The following is a 16,889-nucleotide window of genomic DNA, read 5'->3' on the forward strand; positions in this document are numbered from 1 at the left end:
GGGGCCAAGCCGGCTTTCTTAGTTCTTAAACCGAACTCAGAAAGCCGCCCCTAAGAGCTCAACCGAAGTAATTTTCCTCATACTGTAACCGTTTTAGGCCTTGGGACTAGACCAGCTTTCTTAGTTTTTTAGACCGAACTCAGAAAGCTGCCCCTAGACGTTAAACCGGTCTAATGTGCTCAAAACCGTGCTAACAAACATTCTGAAGAGCCGAGGTAGAACCAGCCCACTAAGCCGAAGTAGGATTTGTATATCTTGCTTATAATTTGTAGCGCGGTCCAATCGATCTGTGCTTAACCCCTTTGTTTTCTACCTTGCAGACTTAGGTTGCCCAGACACTCCTGCGTGTGCTCAACCGAGCTACTGAGCCAAATTTTTGTACCGAAATAATTTATTCGTAATTTATACAACAAATGGGTAAGTATAGATATTTAGTCGAAACCCCTGGTGGCATGGCCGAATTTAGGCAGGACTACCAGATTCCTGATGATGTCCAACTGGTATTGGCCAAGAAAGATGCTACTCCCTGGGACAATGAAGGCTTCGTCCCTTTTACCCTTCAATCCATAATAGAAACCGGACTACGGTTTCCTGTTCAACCGCTAATCTGCGAATTTCTTAGACAGACTAGGTTGTGCCCCACCCAACTGTCTACCAATACATATCGTATCATAATGGGAATAGCCGCATTAAATCATCAAACCGGACTAAATCTCGGCCTAGCCGAAATATTCCATCAGTATTCCATCGGTTCAAAGAATGCTGGGTGGGTATATTACCTTAGAATTCGCCGCCGCCGAGAGAAGATAATTAAGCACACTCCGGACAAAGATCTTAACGATGATGATTTCTTTTGGGTCTCTGGGAACTTTGAGGATTTTCAAGCTCAAATTCCTGGCCGACCTATAAATTGGAAAATGGGAGAGCCTGGTAATTTTACTTCGGTCTTCTGCTTTGTGTGTTATCTCGGTTGTTTAGTCTACTAGCCGAACTAACACTTCTCTTTTTTGCAGATTTCGCCCATCTCCATTCCTTGTATAGCTATCCTAACCTCGGCGTTTTGCGAGCCGCATTTCGGGTTAAAGAAAGAGGTTGGGCCAAGCTTTTAAATTTCGAACCGACCTACCGTTACAGCGGTCGACGGAGAGCAAAGGTAACCGATTTTCTTCTCGAGGAAGCACCGGAGCCGGACCCAACTTTGCCCGAGATAAGACTTGTTCCATTAACCGCTGAGGAAGAAATGGCAAAGAAGAGCAGAGTCAGGGCCCTTCTAACTTCAACAACTAGAGCCGAAGTAACACCAACTACTGAGGTGCAGCCTGCCGTCGTGGCCCTTCCTTCACAACGGCCTTCTTCATCTCGCCCTTCAAAACGCGCCCGATCTACGTCAGCCGAACAACAACTTGTTGATGAAGTCGAAACCGTCCCCCAAAGTCCTCATCCTGCGTCCCAACCAGAGCAAACTGACCGAGCTCGTTCTCCGAAGTGGGCTCCGCCTTTGATCTTCAATGACCGAAACATCAAAGCCACTGATTCGATCGTGGCTGAAAAAGACCACCAACTGGCCTTTAACCTGGCCAAAAGTGTGTGCCTCCCCAAGGACATGGAGCACCACTTGAAGCAACTGAACACCGAAATGAAATCAATTCGGTCTGCTTCCAAGTCCATGATTTTGGTAAGTAGCTCTGTCTGCTTTTTCCTGTCTAAATTTTTCTAACTTTTACTTCGGCTGAGATGGGATTTTTGTTTTGCCAGGCCTTGCAAAAGAACAATGTCACTTATAGGAAAGTCCAAGAGCTCCGCAAAACCACAAGGCAGGCAATGGCGGAAGCCGAAGCCAAGTCGGCCGAACTACTACAAGCCGAAAAGAGAATGGCCGAGCTAGAAGCAGAAAACGGCCGTCTTGCCGATCTAGTTAATTCGGCGGAAGCGGAGAAACAGAAAGCTGCCATCGTTATGAAGGACAAGTATTTGCGGGAGTTGGTGAAGCTTGAGAGGAGGAAAGACGCCGAAATAGGCGAACTAAGAAAAAACATGGTGGAAGCCGAAAAGGAGGGCTATAAACAAGGTTACAAGAAGGCCGAAGACGCCTACGTCAAACAATGTGACGCTGCAAAGGAGCTGTTCTTCAAATGCGGCTGGAGGGCGGCAGTGGAGAAGCTCGGTCAAGATCAACAGACCGAGGTCTTCAACCCTCCAGATTATTTTATACCGGAGTCCCTGGCGGAGTACGCGGCTGCTCTACAACAACAGTTTTTGGAAGACTCTGACTCTGATGATGCCTCTGATGAAGATACTCCGGCCGAAAATGTGGACCAGCCAGTTCGGTCGGTGCCCACTGCTGAAGACCTAACTGTTGATCCTCCCAGTGGAACCGTAGCCGAAGTGGCTCACCCTAGTGTGAATGAGCTCCCTCCGGAGACTGGTCTTCAAGTTGATGCCGATGCGGTTTTCGACGCTGAAATTGATGAACTTTTCTCTTGATTTTTTACTTTTTCTCCTTTGTAACCGAACTAAGCCCCCTTGTAATGACTTCTCTTTGAATGAAAAATTTTACGTCTCTTATTCCGGTTATTGTGTGTATGCTTGCGTTTGTAATGTCTTCCTTTCACTCCAAGTGTTATTTCGGTTTTTGGTTGGTTAAACTATACTTACCAGCCAACCACTCCTTAGCCGACATAATTACTTCGGCTGAGGAGTATTAAGTGTTGGTTTAATCCAGCCAACCACTCTTCAGTCTTACACTTACTTCGGCTGAAGAGTAACAAGGGTTGGTTTATTCCAGCCAACCACTCTTCAGCCTTACACTTACTTCGGCTGAAGAGTAACAAGTGTTGGTTTATTCCATCCAACCATTCTTCAGTCTTACACTTACTTCGGCTGAAGAGTAAAAGTGTTGGTTTATTCCAGCCAACCATTCTTCAGCCTTACACTTACTTCGGCTGAAGAGTAACAAGTGTTGGTTTATTCCAGCCAACCACTCTTCAGCCTTACACTTACTTCGGCTGAAGAGTAACAAGTGTTGGTTTATTCCAGCCAACCACTCTTCAGCCTTACACTTACTTCGGCTGAAGAGTAAAAAGTGTTGGTTTATTCCAGCCAACCACTCTTCAGCCTTACACTTACTTCGGCTGAAGAGTAACAAGGGTTGGTTTATTCCAGCCAACCACTCTTCAGCCTTACACTTACTTCGGCTGAAGAGTAAAAAGTGTTGGTTTATTCCAGCCAACCATTCTTCAGCCTTTACACTTACTTCGGCTGAAGAGTAACAAGTGTTGGTTTATTCCAGCCAACAATTGAAGTTAGTTTTTCCAGCTAACTTCGAGTATTTGGTTATTCCGACCAAATGTCCTGCAGCCTGGATCCTTATCCTGGGCTTAGGAAGGGTGTTGGTTTAATCCAGCCAACCTCTAAGTTTGTTTTTCCGGCTAACTTAGAATGGAATGCTTGCAATATAGTCTAGCTAACTTTTACAAAGAGTAATCTGTGCTAAAAAGAATCTCATTTTATTGAAGGAAGAGAAAATTACATAATGTTTGAAGGATAAAAGCTAAAAGTAAAATATCTTGAGATTGGCCGTATTCCATGGCCTAGGGATTGCCTTGCCATCCTTGTCTTCTAGGTGGTATGCCCCTTTGCCGGCTAACCCAACCACCTTATAAGGACCTTCCCAATTTGGGCCTAACTTGCCGTCTCCTGGGACCAAGGTGTTTCCCATTACTTTGCGCAGTACCCAATCGCCAATTTTGAATTGTCTTGGATGAACCTTTTTGCTATATTTTTTGATTAACTCTCGTTGGTATGCGGCGATGTGGACCAATGCTCTTTCTCTTCTTTCTTCTGCAAGGTTGAGTTCTAAGGCTATGGCTTCTCCATTTAAGTCTGGATCAAAATTTTCGCTTCGAATTGTGGGGAGGCCAACTTCTAGTGGGATCACCGCTTCCATTCCATATGCTAAGGAGAATGGTGTTTCTCCTGTTGATCGCCGAGGTGTGGTGCGGTAGGCCCATAAAACATGAGGAAGTTCATCCGCCCACTTGCCTTTTGCTTTCTCTAGCCTTTTCTTTAGTCCATCCAAGACGACTTTATTTGATGCTTCAGCCTGCCCATTTGCTTGAGGATATGCCGGTGTGGAATTGTAGAACTCTATCTTGTATTCTTTACAAAAGCTTCTGAAGATTCTGCCGTCGAACTGAGTTCCATTGTCTGAGATCAGTGCTTTTGGTATGCCAAACCGAGTGATAATATTTTGCCAAACAAACTTCTTCACATCTTTTTCTTTGATTGATGCCAATGCTTCTGCTTCCACCCATTTTGTGAAGTAGTCTGTTGCTGCGAGAAAGAATTTTCTGCCCCCGGGTGCCGTTGGAAGTGGTCCTACTATGTCTAAGCCCCACATTGCGAAAGGCCATGGGCTAGTTAAGGGTAGGAGTTCTCTTGCTGGTTGATGTATTTGGTGCGCGAATTTCTGGCATTTTTCACACTTCTTCACATATTTCTCTGAGTCTGCTTGCATATATGGCCACCAATATCCTTGTGAAATAGCCCTGTAAGCGAGCGACCTTCCCCCTTGATGACTTCCACATACCCCTTCATGTATTTCGAACAGGAATGCTTCCACTTTGCTGGGATGAACGCACTTGAGGTAAGGCCCAGAGAACGACTTCTTATATAATGCCAAAGACGGAGATAGCCAAAATCGTTGTGACTTTGCCCTTATTCTGTTGGCTTCTTTTTTCTCTTCTGGTAGGATGCCGTCTTTTAGGAACAGGACGATGGGATCCATCCAAGAGGGCCCTAATTCTGTGCAATACACTTCTTCGGCTTCGGGGTCTTCTATGCTTGGTTTTGGTAAGAAGTCGATGAGTAATGGATGAGGGATTGATGTATCTGCCATTGAGGCAAGGCCTGCTAGCTCGTCCGCTCGGCTGTTTTCCTCCCTGCCAATTTGTTCTATCCTTACCACATCAAACTTCTTGATCTCTGTTCTGACTAACTCTTGGTATTTGGCCATTCTGTCGTCCTTTGCTTCGTATTCGCCAGAAATTTGGTTTACCACCAGCAGAGAGTCACTGTACACCATTAGTTCGGTTGCTTTCATGAAGTGTGCCGATTTGAGTCCTGCGAGAAGTGCCTCATACTCCGCTTCATTGTTGGATGCTGGGAAGCCAAGGTTGATTGCTTGCTCTATAACCAGGCCGTCTGGAGAGATGAGGACTATGCCAAGTCCTGCACCATGTCGGTTGGATGCTCCATCCATAAAGAGCTTCCACATCTCCCCAACGAATAGTTTCCAGCAGGTGGAAGGGTCAGACGATGCCGTGGGGTCAAGGATGGTGATTTCTTCAAAGTCCATATTGGCTGTCTGCCCTTCGTCCTCTGTTTGAACTGCTGGTGAGCCTTTGTTTGGCTCCTCCTTGTTGTCCTTAGTATGGTCTGCCTTTGTGCTTGATGGACTACCCTCCACTAGCGGTTGCGCTATTCTGGCGTCAACTTCCGTCCCTAGTTCGGTTGATGGACTACCTTCTACTAGGGGTTGCGCTATTCCGGCGTCAACTTCCGTCCCTAGTTCGGTTGAGTCAGTTAGGTCGACTGGGCAGATATGATGACTTCCAGGAGTAAACTCTGCGACGAAGTCTGCCAAAGATTGAGCTTTTATTGCGGTCTTGGGTTGGAACTTGATGTCGAATTGTCCCAACTCTACTGCCCATTTCAAAATTCGCCCACTGAAGTTTGCCCTTTCAAACAGAGCTTTTAATGGAAAGGCTGTGAGGACGACTATGGTGTGGGCGTGAAAGTAATGCGCCAACTTTCTGGATGCCATCATTAATGCTAATGCTAGTTTCTCCAATGGTAAGTACCTTGTTTCGGCTCCCAACAATGTCTTGCTGACATAAAAGATGGGCAAGTGTTGTATTCCTTCTGCACGAACCAACACTGCGCTAACTGCGTGCTGAGACACTGCCAGGTATAAAAAGAGTTCTTCACCAGGAACTGGAGTTACAAGTAGTGGTGGGGAAGACATGTATTCCTTCAAGCTTTCCAGAGCTCGGTCGCATTCTTCATCCCACTCAAACTTGGCTTTTAAAGCTTGGAAGAACAGTCGTAGTCTGTCTGACGACCTGCTTATGAACCGGTTTAGCGCAGCTGCCATTCCAGTGAGATGCTGTACTTCTTTGACTGAGTTTGGTCTCTCCAACTCCTGGATTGCTTTGATCTGAGAGGGGTCTGCTTCTATACCTCGGTTGGTCACCAGGAAGCCCAAGAATTTGCCAGATCCAACTCCGAATGCGCATTTGGATGCGTTGAGACGCAACTTGTGTTTCTTCAGGATCTGGAACATCTCGCCTAAGTCTTTCAGATGGTCATTCTCATCCTTGCTTTTGACCACCATGTCGTCGATGTACGCCTCCATTGTTCTGCCTAACAATGGTTCAAACATCTTGGTGACCATCCTTTGGAATGTCGCCCCTGCGTTCTTTAGGCCAAAGGGCATGACCTTGTAGCAATATAACCCCCTTGGTGTTGTGAAGGAAGTGACCTCCTGGTCTGGTTCATGCATGGCGATCTGGTGGTAGCCTCTGTATGCATCCAAAAAGCTAAGTCGGTTATGTCCTGCTGTTAAGTCCACCAGTTGATCTATCCTTGGTAGAGGGAAGCTATCTTTTGGGCACGCTTTGTTGACTGTTTTGTAGTCGACGCAGACACGCCATTTGCCATTCTTTTTTGGCACTACGACGGTGTTGGAGATCCATTTTGGGTAGTGCACTTCCCTTATCGCTCCTGCCTCCAACAGGTTGCCTACCTCTTCTGCCACTATTTCGGCGTGGTGGAGTGCCGATCTGCGTGTGCGTTGAATGACTGGTCTGGCGGATGGGTGGACATTGAGTTGGTGACTGATGAAGTTTGGATCAATGCCTGGCATGTCGTACGGTGTCCAGGCAAACACTTCGATATTAGAGGTCAAGAATTCCATGACCTCTAATCTCTCAGCGCTGGACAATGATGAGCCAAGCAAGAAGAACTTATCCGGGTTCTTCTCATCTATTTTTACCTCCACCAAGTCTTCCACCGCTTTCTGATCAGCTTCTTTACCGACGTCTGCGAATAGTCCATTACTCTCTGGTTCTTCCACCGAATGAACGTATCCTTTGGCAGCTCGGCTTCCATTTGCTGTGGCGAAGCACTGTTTTGACATGATCTGATCGCCATAGACTTCTTCAATTATACCGGCGTCATTGGGGAACCGCATTACCTGATGGTATGATGACGCTACCGAACGCATGGCATGCAGCCATGTTCTGCCCAAGATGATGTTGTAGGTGGAGGGGACCTTCAATACCCAGAACTCCACCTGTTTTGATACACTTCCTGCTCTGACTGGAAGGATTATTTTGCCGACAGGCCACTCTGGCATGGAGTTGAATCCAATCAGGGGAGAAACTGCAGGTGCCAAGTCTTTGTCTTGCAGCTTTAGTTGTTTGAACGTGTCGTAATACATGATCTCACATGAACTACCCTGGTCAATCAGAAACCGCTTGACGTCAAAATCCTTGACTCGGAGAGTGACAACCAGGGCATCATTATGAGGGCAGTAAATTCGTTCCAAGTCCTTATCCGAAAAGGACATGACGTTTGTTGCCTCTGTCCTCCCCCTCTTGATGGCGGGTTGGGCACTTAATATTTCCCTAAAGTGCTCAGCCTTCTTGATCGAACCTCGAAGCTCGCATACGCGCTCAGGTTCAAAAACTCCATGAATTACGTTGATAATGCCTTGTGGTGGTGCATCGTTTAGCATTCTGTTGGGTTGGTCATTATGATCTTGGGGGGCCGGTTGTGCTCCTCCTTCAATGTATTCATCCAAGTGGCCTGCTGCCACCAATTCTTCCAAGTGCTGTCTTAGTGGCGTGCAATTCTCAGTTCGGTGCCCCTTTTCTTTGTGTAAGGTGCACCGTGATCTGTCATCGTAATTCTTCTGTCCTTCCCCAAGCTTGGCTGGCCATTTGACAAAAGGCTTGTCTTTGATTTCGCTCAGAATCCGATATATTGGTTTTTTGAACACCGTTGTTATGGCAGTGCGGATTCTCAACCATCTTTTGTCTGGATCTTCTCCGTTATTTCGTCTGCCACGCCCGTTTTTGTTACTTCGGTCCACCGTATTAACCTTTGCTGAGGTTTTCTTTTCTGGCACCGTAGTCATACTTGATTTTGCCTTGGCACGTGCGCCATCCTCTTCTACCCTGATGTGCTGATGTACTCTCTCCATCAGGGCCTCCATGGTGAGGGGTGGCGTCATTGTAATTGAATCCCTTAGTCGGTTCCCTACTGGTAGGCCTCTTTTATATTGCGCAATGGCTAGATTGGTGGGGCAGTCTCCAATCTGGTTGAATGTCTCCCAGTAGCGACTGTTGTAAGATCTGAGGGTTTCTTTCTCACCCATGTCGATGGAGAGTAACTGGTCTATCTCCACCGGTGTTTTAGTATTTGTCCGAAACCTTGTTACGAATGCTTCTGCCAATTGGGCCCAGGAGGCTATGCTGCCCTCTGGGAGTTTTTCGAACCAAGTCAGGCCTAAGTCGCCCAGACTTGATGGGAAGAGTATGCACATTAGGGCCTCGTTTCGTCTGTACACAGCCATGACTTGGCGGAAGTGGCTCAGGTGAGAATACGGATCCGTCTTCCCTTCATACGTATTGAACTTCGGCTGAAGGAAGCCAGATGGTAGGGGTGCGTTTTCGATCGCTGGGACAAACGGCGAAGTCTGTAGTCTTGCCAATGCCTTGTCCGTTGGTTCGTAGGCCGGTCGCGGTATTGGCATTCCAACCTCGACGCTTCCGTGCGTCCGAGGAGCCAACCGTTGTAAGGCCGAAACTCGGTGTGGATCCCTTGCCCTGGCATCTTCCTTGCATCGTGCTTTTTCTTCTAGCACGGTTCGTAAGTCGGATGACCTGGGTAGCTCGGTTTGTCTGGATCTGGTTTGGTGTGAATGTGAAGGCCAATACGTGCTTCCTTCAGTGTATGATCTTTCGGATCTCGTCCTCTCAGACCTGGAGTGACGAGTCCTTGAAGATAAGGAGTGAGTGTCGCCTGTCCTGAGGCTTCTGCTCTCTCCTTGAGAGGGTGTAGTATTCCTACTACGACTTTCTGAGTGGCGAGGGGGCGTCTTGTGCTTGCGCCCCTCTCCTGTCGCCACATCTTTGGTCTTCATCTGGCGTTTCAAGGCCTCCATGTCCGCCGCCATCCTTCGAATTAGTTCATCCTGTTCCTTTACGCGATCTTCCAAGGCTTGAGGATCAATCCTCCTCCTTTGCCTGTCGGGACTTTGAGAGTGACGGGGGCTGCCATTCCGCCTTCCCCTGCCACTCCTCCTGGAATTATGTTGTTGGGGCTCCAGATCCGCCATAGGAGGGACAGAGGGCAATCCTTCGCGCCTTGCGCCCCCCTCTGGGGTTAGTCCGTCGACGGCGGACTGTGGCAAGTCTTCAATGTGTGCCATTGAATGAGAAAAGGAGAAGCTTAGTCAAGAGGTTTTTGTTCTTGTCTGTTCTTCCCACAGACGGCGCCAATTGTACGGGGAGGAAATAATTCTCCTCGTATAATCCTGTTGACCAAGTCCACGCTTCTCCGTACGACGTCGCTTTGTCACCTGAAAGCACAAACGTGAGCTAGCCGGCGGGTGTATGCCGGAAACCTCTCCGATGCCTAAGTCAGAAAACTTGACAAATAGACAAAGCTCTAAGTTCTCAGAAAGATTGTGTTCAATTACCTCCTCCAAGGTGATGTTTGTAGGCTTTTATAAGTTTCCCGTGGCACAATCCTAGTAGGACTTGTACTCCTCCATGCAGAGTCCTCCTAGGATTCATTCTCCTAAGGATAATGCTTATCCTTTTACACCCTCCCCACTGCTTAAACCAAGTGGGATGGTTTTCTTCATGGCCGAACTACAACATGACCGAAATAACACTGGCTATGCTGAGCCACATAGAAGGCCGAACTATCCTTAGCTCGGTCTTCTCTTCTAACTCATTACTTCGGCTGCCCTTGTTCAACCTTGGTGTGCTTAGGTCAACCTTCCCAGTAACAAGTTCTGACCGACCTAACCATAGTATGTGACGACCGGACTAATCCCGAAACCGGCCTTCCCTGTACATATCGCGACCGGACTAATTCTGAGACCGGCCTAACTCCAAGTTGCCTCCGACCGGAGTAGCTTTATTCTTCCTTAGACCGAAGTAACTATTTCTTCTTTGAGCCGGAGTAATCTCACCTCTATGGGCCGAAGTAACACTACGGCTTTTTATCGATTCCTTCACACTTTGGACCTCAGGGCCCAACTCACAGCTTGGCCCAATTCTTTCCCAAAAATTACCCTCTCAATTGGGTATCTAAATTTTACTCATATATGATGAGACTGACACACATATAATAAAATGATTCTGAAATACACAGTATCGTTCTTCGTATATTTATGTGTACGTAAACATTGTAGGAACCTGAAAGTCAGCGTTACCATAAAACAAACAAAAAGGTGCTATCCCCCCCCCCCCCCCCCAATTAGCCCAGAAAGCCCCGTGTTATCACATGTCAGGAGCGCCCACTATTTATTTTTCTTTTGCATTACTAACCCAGAAAAATGTCAAGAGTTTTACCCATAGTGCAAATTTATCTAGAATAATATTAGAGTTTCACATATTTATATTATAAATTTATTTAAAATAATGTAATATGGGAGTTAGACCCTTCATTGTTAAGTGTGTCATAAATAAAAAATTAACACACATCCTATCACATCATTACAAGTAAAATTGTAAGTACTTTTTTGAAATTTCAAACATTTTCTATTTGTCTATAAGCATGTCATGTTATTGAGATAAAGTAACGTAGGATGAATATATGTGTTTAGGAAGTGAGTTTTTATGTAGGTCTTTTTAGTTGTAGAATATTATTAGAGAATTTTTTTTTTTGTGTTTGAAAAGATAATTGAGTTTTTTTGTTGTTAAATGTGATATTTGTGAGAGAAAAAGTGAAATAATTATGGAATTAGATGTGATATTTTGTTTGTATTTATTTATTTTTTTAATTTTGTAAAACTTTTGTCTTATAGTGGAAAAAATCAAAAAAAACAAAAAATTTCAAACCCAAGTTCCCAAACACCACGAGAGTGAATCTAAAGTACAATTTGTTTGGTTTTGATTGATTTGTTGAAAATTCATTTTTTTATTTTTCGTATTTTTTGTTTTTAGTAAAATTTTGTAATATTTTATGTAATTTTTTTACTTTCTAAATGAATATACTTAGATATAACTAAAAAGTAAAATATTTTTCAAAAAATATTACAAAAATTTAATAAATTCACAAGAATATGAAAATATATTAAATTTTTATATTTTTTGTATTTGATTAAAAAAAAAAATCTATAAATATTATATTTTAAGTGTATTTAAGTTAGGTGCATCTAAAAAATTAAAATATTAAAATTTTTGACTAAAAACAAAAAAAAATATGAAAGATAAAAAAATTAATTCTGTAGAAAATGAGCTCAATTTTTTAAAATTAGACACAATTAAAATTCTAGGGTCCAACTTGTCTCATGTTGAGATCAAATTGAACCCGTCCATTCCGGGCCTTGGGCCCATTTGTGGACCTCGTTTCGATAATTCAAATCATTCAAAGTGTAGAACTCGTTGACTGTTATAAACAATCACATTAATTGGATATCGATAGTTATTTGATCGGATCAGATTGGTATTAAAAAAATGAATGGTGAAAAAAAAAACGGTTGACAAAATTCTAATGCGATCAAATAACTATCGATATCCGATCAACATGATTTTTAACAAGGATATAGTAGTCGACGAATTTTACGCATTAAACAGTTTAGATTGTCGAAACGGAACCCAAAAAAGGGACACATGGGCCAGACTGGACGGGTCCAGTCTTGATCTCAACATGAGATAAGCCGGACCCAAATTCTAAGCATAGTATTAAGTGTGTTTGGTTTAAGTTTTTTAAATTAAGTTTTTTGAAAATTGAGTTTTTTTTTTTTTTTTTTTTTTTTAGTGAATATCTTTAAAATTTTAAGCATTTTTTTTAAATTTTTTTAGATATATCTTATTTAGATGTGTCTAAAAAGAAAAATATTTGTGAAAAAATATTTTAAAAAATTAATAAATACACAAAATACGAAAAATGTACTGAATTTTTAATTTTTTTTTTGTATTTTCGTATTTAGTAAATTTTATAAAGATTTTTTTGACAAAAATTATACTTTTTAAGTATATTTATATTAGATGTGTCTAAAAATTAAAAAATTATTTAAAATATTAAAACAATTCAATAAAAATAAACAAATAAAAAAATAAAATTTTTTAAAAAATATTTTTAAAAACTTAAACCAAGGGAAGTGATTATTATTCTTTTGCAGGTGATTCAGGCCCCCATTATGTGCTTTCTAGATTATTTTATGTATAAATTTTGGGGGTTAATTTGTAGACTTACCGCTACTTTTGTAATCCTTTTATGTGTTTTTTGACTAGGATTGTGTTGGGTTGAAGGGAGAGGAAGGGGAAAAAAAATGTATTCTCCTTTCACATCTCTGTTAGGTCATTAAAGTGAAGAGATAAAAGAAGATAAAGTGAAAAGAAAAAAATATTTCAAAAATTTATCCATGTGCTTTGAAACTTACCAAAATAATACTCCCTCCGTCCCAAAATAATGGTCCCTTTTGGGGAATCTAACTTTTTTTGGTAGTACAATTATTGCATTTGAAAAAAGTTAATTTACCAAAATTACCCATTTGATAGTACATTTTTTGAGAATATCAATATCATAATTGTACTTTTTATATTGTTTATTAATTTAAAAGAAGGGCAAAATAGGAATTTTACATTATTTTTGTACTTGATTTTTTAAGAGGGACTAATATTTTGGGACAATGAAAAATGGAATAAGGGACTAATATTTTAGGACGGAGGGAGTAATAATAATAATAAACAATCCGTTTTTTTTTACCAAACGAATAACTTTCCTTATAATTTTTGTTATTATCCAGGTGTGGGTCAACTTGTGGGTACTTTTACTAATCTCAAAATCTTTAAAATTAATTATTAAATAAATTTTTAAATTTTCTTTTTCATAACTCGAATTCGAAATATTAAACTTTATGCTCAGCTTTTAATTTTTGGTGACCACGATTAACTTCCCTTGCAACTTTCATCACTAATGAGTCCCCTCTCTCCTTCCCTCACTTTTATTTTTCCCTTCTATTTATGTGTCTCATCTCTCGAACCAAACACAAAGGTGCCGTTTAGTAACACTTACGTTTTCAGGTTTTTACTTATATTTATAAAAATTTAAAAAATTCAAATAAAAACTTGTTTGGTAAAATTTTTGATTTATAAATCAGTAGTCTCAGTTTATAAATTTGGCCAAAAAATGAAAACAGAAAAAATGTATTTTCGTTTTGAGTTTTTTTTTTCTTATCACCCAACACTAGCCACCACTTGCCACCATTTTCCACTACTGTCTTCCGGCACCACCACCCACCACCCACCCACACTACCACCACTCATCACCCACCTGCCACCACCAGCCACCACCATCCACCACCCACCTATCACCCACTCGCCACCACCACCCCCCTCGCCGCCGCCACCACCACTACCACCATCACCTACCACCCACCCGCCACCCACCATCCACCCGCCACCACCTACCACCCACCACCGCCACCACCCGCCACCACCATCACCACCACCACCCGCCATCCGCCACCCACTTGCCATCACCTCCACCACCACCCATTCGTTACCACCTACTACCAGTCACCGTCACCCACCCACCCGCCCACCACCAACCCGCCATCCACCACCCACCCACCTGCCATCACCACCCACTCACTACCACCCACCCACTCGCTACCACTCACCACCCGCCACCGTCACCCACCCACCCGCCACCTAACCGCCACCACCACCCACCCGCCATCCGCCATCCGCCACCCACCTGTCACCGCCACCCACCTGTCACCACCCACCCGCTACCACCCACCACCCGCCACCGTCACCCACCCACCACCCGCCACCACTACCCACCCGCTATTCACCACCCACTTGCCACAACCACCAACCACCCGCCACCACCACCACCCACTCGCTACCACCCACCACCGGCCACCGTCACCCACCCACCACCACTCGCCACCACCACCACCCATCCACCCGCCATCCGCCACCCACCTGCCACTACCGCTAACCACCCGCCACCACCATCACCACCACCCACTTGCTACCACCCACCACCCGTCACCGTCACTCACCCACCCACCACCCACCGTCACCACTTTCCACCACCTTCTTTTCACCGCCATTTGCCACCACTTGCCATTTCTCACTCTTTTTTATATTTTAATTTTTTTTAAATATTTTGTCAATTACCAAACGCGTTTGTAGTTTATGTTTTTCTAAAAATAAACAAAAAATAAACAAAAATCAATTTATAAAATTTTTATAAATATAAACTGAAAACGTAAACGTTACCAAACACACCCAAACTATCTATAATGTACAATAGAGATGCCCCTCTCCAATTGAGTATTTCAATTGGAGGGTATTGTTCGACTTTTGTATGCCCACCACAGAGTTTTTATCAATAATCTGAACCGTGTAATATATAAGACTTGTCAAGTACTTTATTTCGGTAAAAAATTATGTTGATTGGATATCGATAATCACTTAATTAAATTACATTTATAAAAATAATTTATTTTAATAATCATATTTATCGTTAACACGAATATAATATGATTAGGTGGTTTTTGATATAAATAAAATACTTAACAAAATTTACATATTAAATAACTTAAATTATCGACATAAATTCGGTAATAGACTCACAAAGATCCAAAAACATCCGCTAGGGAAAAGCTGTGGCAATGTACAAAAGCGGAAAAGCCCTTCTCTCATACTTGGCTACAAATTTGTCGGGAAAGGGTTGGGTTGGTCCCACCAATAGACTATATACCCAAATTTGGGGGTTCGGTGGATTCCAAATGCTTTACTTTTGTTTTGTGCATCAAACAAAGGAATTGGGATCCAGCTGTGCGCTGCTGCGAGGCTATTGAGAGCATGTCTTGAGTTTTTTTTTTTTTTTTTTTAAATGGTTTATATTATAAAATTCATCAAGCAGATTATTCATATAAAAAATCAAATAAATTAGATATTTGTAATATAGTAATAAAATTATATTATTTTTAAGAAAATAAATGGTTACCATAATTTTAATAATTTTTTAAAAATAATTACAATTTGATCATGGAGTTACAGATATCAAATTAATTTGATTTTTTATGTAAATGATATACTCGACAAATTTTACAATATGAACGATTAAAATTATTAAAATACACTTGATAAATACCTCTACAAACCCTCACAACAACATTGGCACAGCACCAACCCTTAACCCTCAACCCTCAAAACTATGTATATTTTCATTAAGAAAGGCTATTATCTACATTTCCTTTTGTAAATTATTATGTATACTTCTAATAAATTGTATATGATATGCCCTTTTGTAGTTGTACCATAAAAAATAGTAACACAAACTATAAAATAACATAATTTTTTATCACTACAAAAAGTATTACTTTCTGTTTAAAAAAGAAAAAAAGTAACAAAAATCAAAATACTCATTACAGGACTATAAAGAGTCGTAATTAATAGTACCACGCCATCGTAATTGTATTATAATATAAAATAGGTACTTACATGTAAATCCTAATAAGAAAATTTATTGTTTAATAAGTTCTATGAAAAAAAATTTGTTATCAAAAAAAGTCACTAATTGTAAGTTTTAGGGACAATTTATAAAAATCATAACTAAAAAAAGTCATTAATTGTCAATTTTTAGCGACATATAAAAAAATTGTTACAAAAAAATTATTTTTAGCGACAATTTTATCAAAACTTATTTTCAATAAAATTTTATGGAAATTAAGTCCAACTATTAAGACTTCTTAGTGGTTTACCCATATAAAATAATTCGTAATTAGCATCACAAAAAAATGATAATTTTCTTATGATAAAAGAATGTGCATTGTAACTTTTCCATTGTTGTTCTAAATATCATCAATAACTTATTTATTTATTTATTTATTGAGAATTCAAATACTATGTATACATTTATCCTACACCTGAAGGGGAGCCACGACGTGATATGCAACGGGTGGTAAGTTGCTAATTTCACTGCACAAGAGTTGAATTCATAATCTACCATAAAATGATAGTATACAATTAATATGCCATGGCCCTAGTTGCAAATATTATCATTTAATGTATTTTCGTAGTCAAGATTGTCATTTACCTTCTGTTTTGCATGAGGTCAAGTTGTGTTGCCATTTCAGGGCCACCTACTTGCTATCTCAATAACAAAGCTGAACATAAGCTTTAATTGTGTGCCTAATCAGTTGGTCCAAATGTTTGATGGGAAAACCATAAAAGAGGAAAGTGTGAATTTGTTGACATACTGTGTAAATCAGAGGTAAACGCAGCGGATGAAAAATTATGGTCATATCTTTATCTGCAGAGTCTGAATTGAAGGATCTCGTGGGTAAATCACGTGCTTTCTGAATCTGATCAATTAACCCAGCAATGAAGTGATATTACAAAATAAATATCACCCACACAAGTCACAGTGCAAAATGGCTCTTGATCGTTGTATTTTGGGAGATAGTCAGTATATGGGTAAAACATACAACATACGTTATTGTTCTCTTAATCACCCATATCTCATATTATATCAGATATATTGGATATCAGTTATATCAGATATATAAGATATCTATATCATCTATCCATATCAGTTGATATGATAGATATAGATATCCTGAG

At 41.5% G+C, this 16,889-nt stretch overlaps 1 protein-coding gene across 1 annotated transcript; it reads left to right on the top strand.

The window, feature by feature from the left end:
* The first annotated feature begins 1,560 nt into the window (after nt 1-1,560).
* On the top strand, nt 1,561-2,650 carry LOC145804133 (uncharacterized). The gene is made up of 2 exons (XM_082897888.1): nt 1,561-1,675; nt 1,756-2,650. The coding sequence occupies exons 1-2, from the start codon at nt 1,604-1,606 to the stop codon at nt 2,482-2,484; spliced, it is 801 nt and encodes a 266-aa protein (XP_082754014.1). The 5' UTR covers nt 1,561-1,603; the 3' UTR covers nt 2,485-2,650.
* Nucleotides 2,651-16,889: the final 14,239 nt, after the last annotated feature.

The sequence above is a fragment of the Camellia sinensis genome, chromosome 12, assembly GCF_055761805.1.
Source record: "Camellia sinensis isolate YWXY chromosome 12, ASM5576180v1, whole genome shotgun sequence".
Lineage (NCBI taxonomy): Eukaryota > Viridiplantae > Streptophyta > Magnoliopsida > Ericales > Theaceae > Camellia > Camellia sinensis.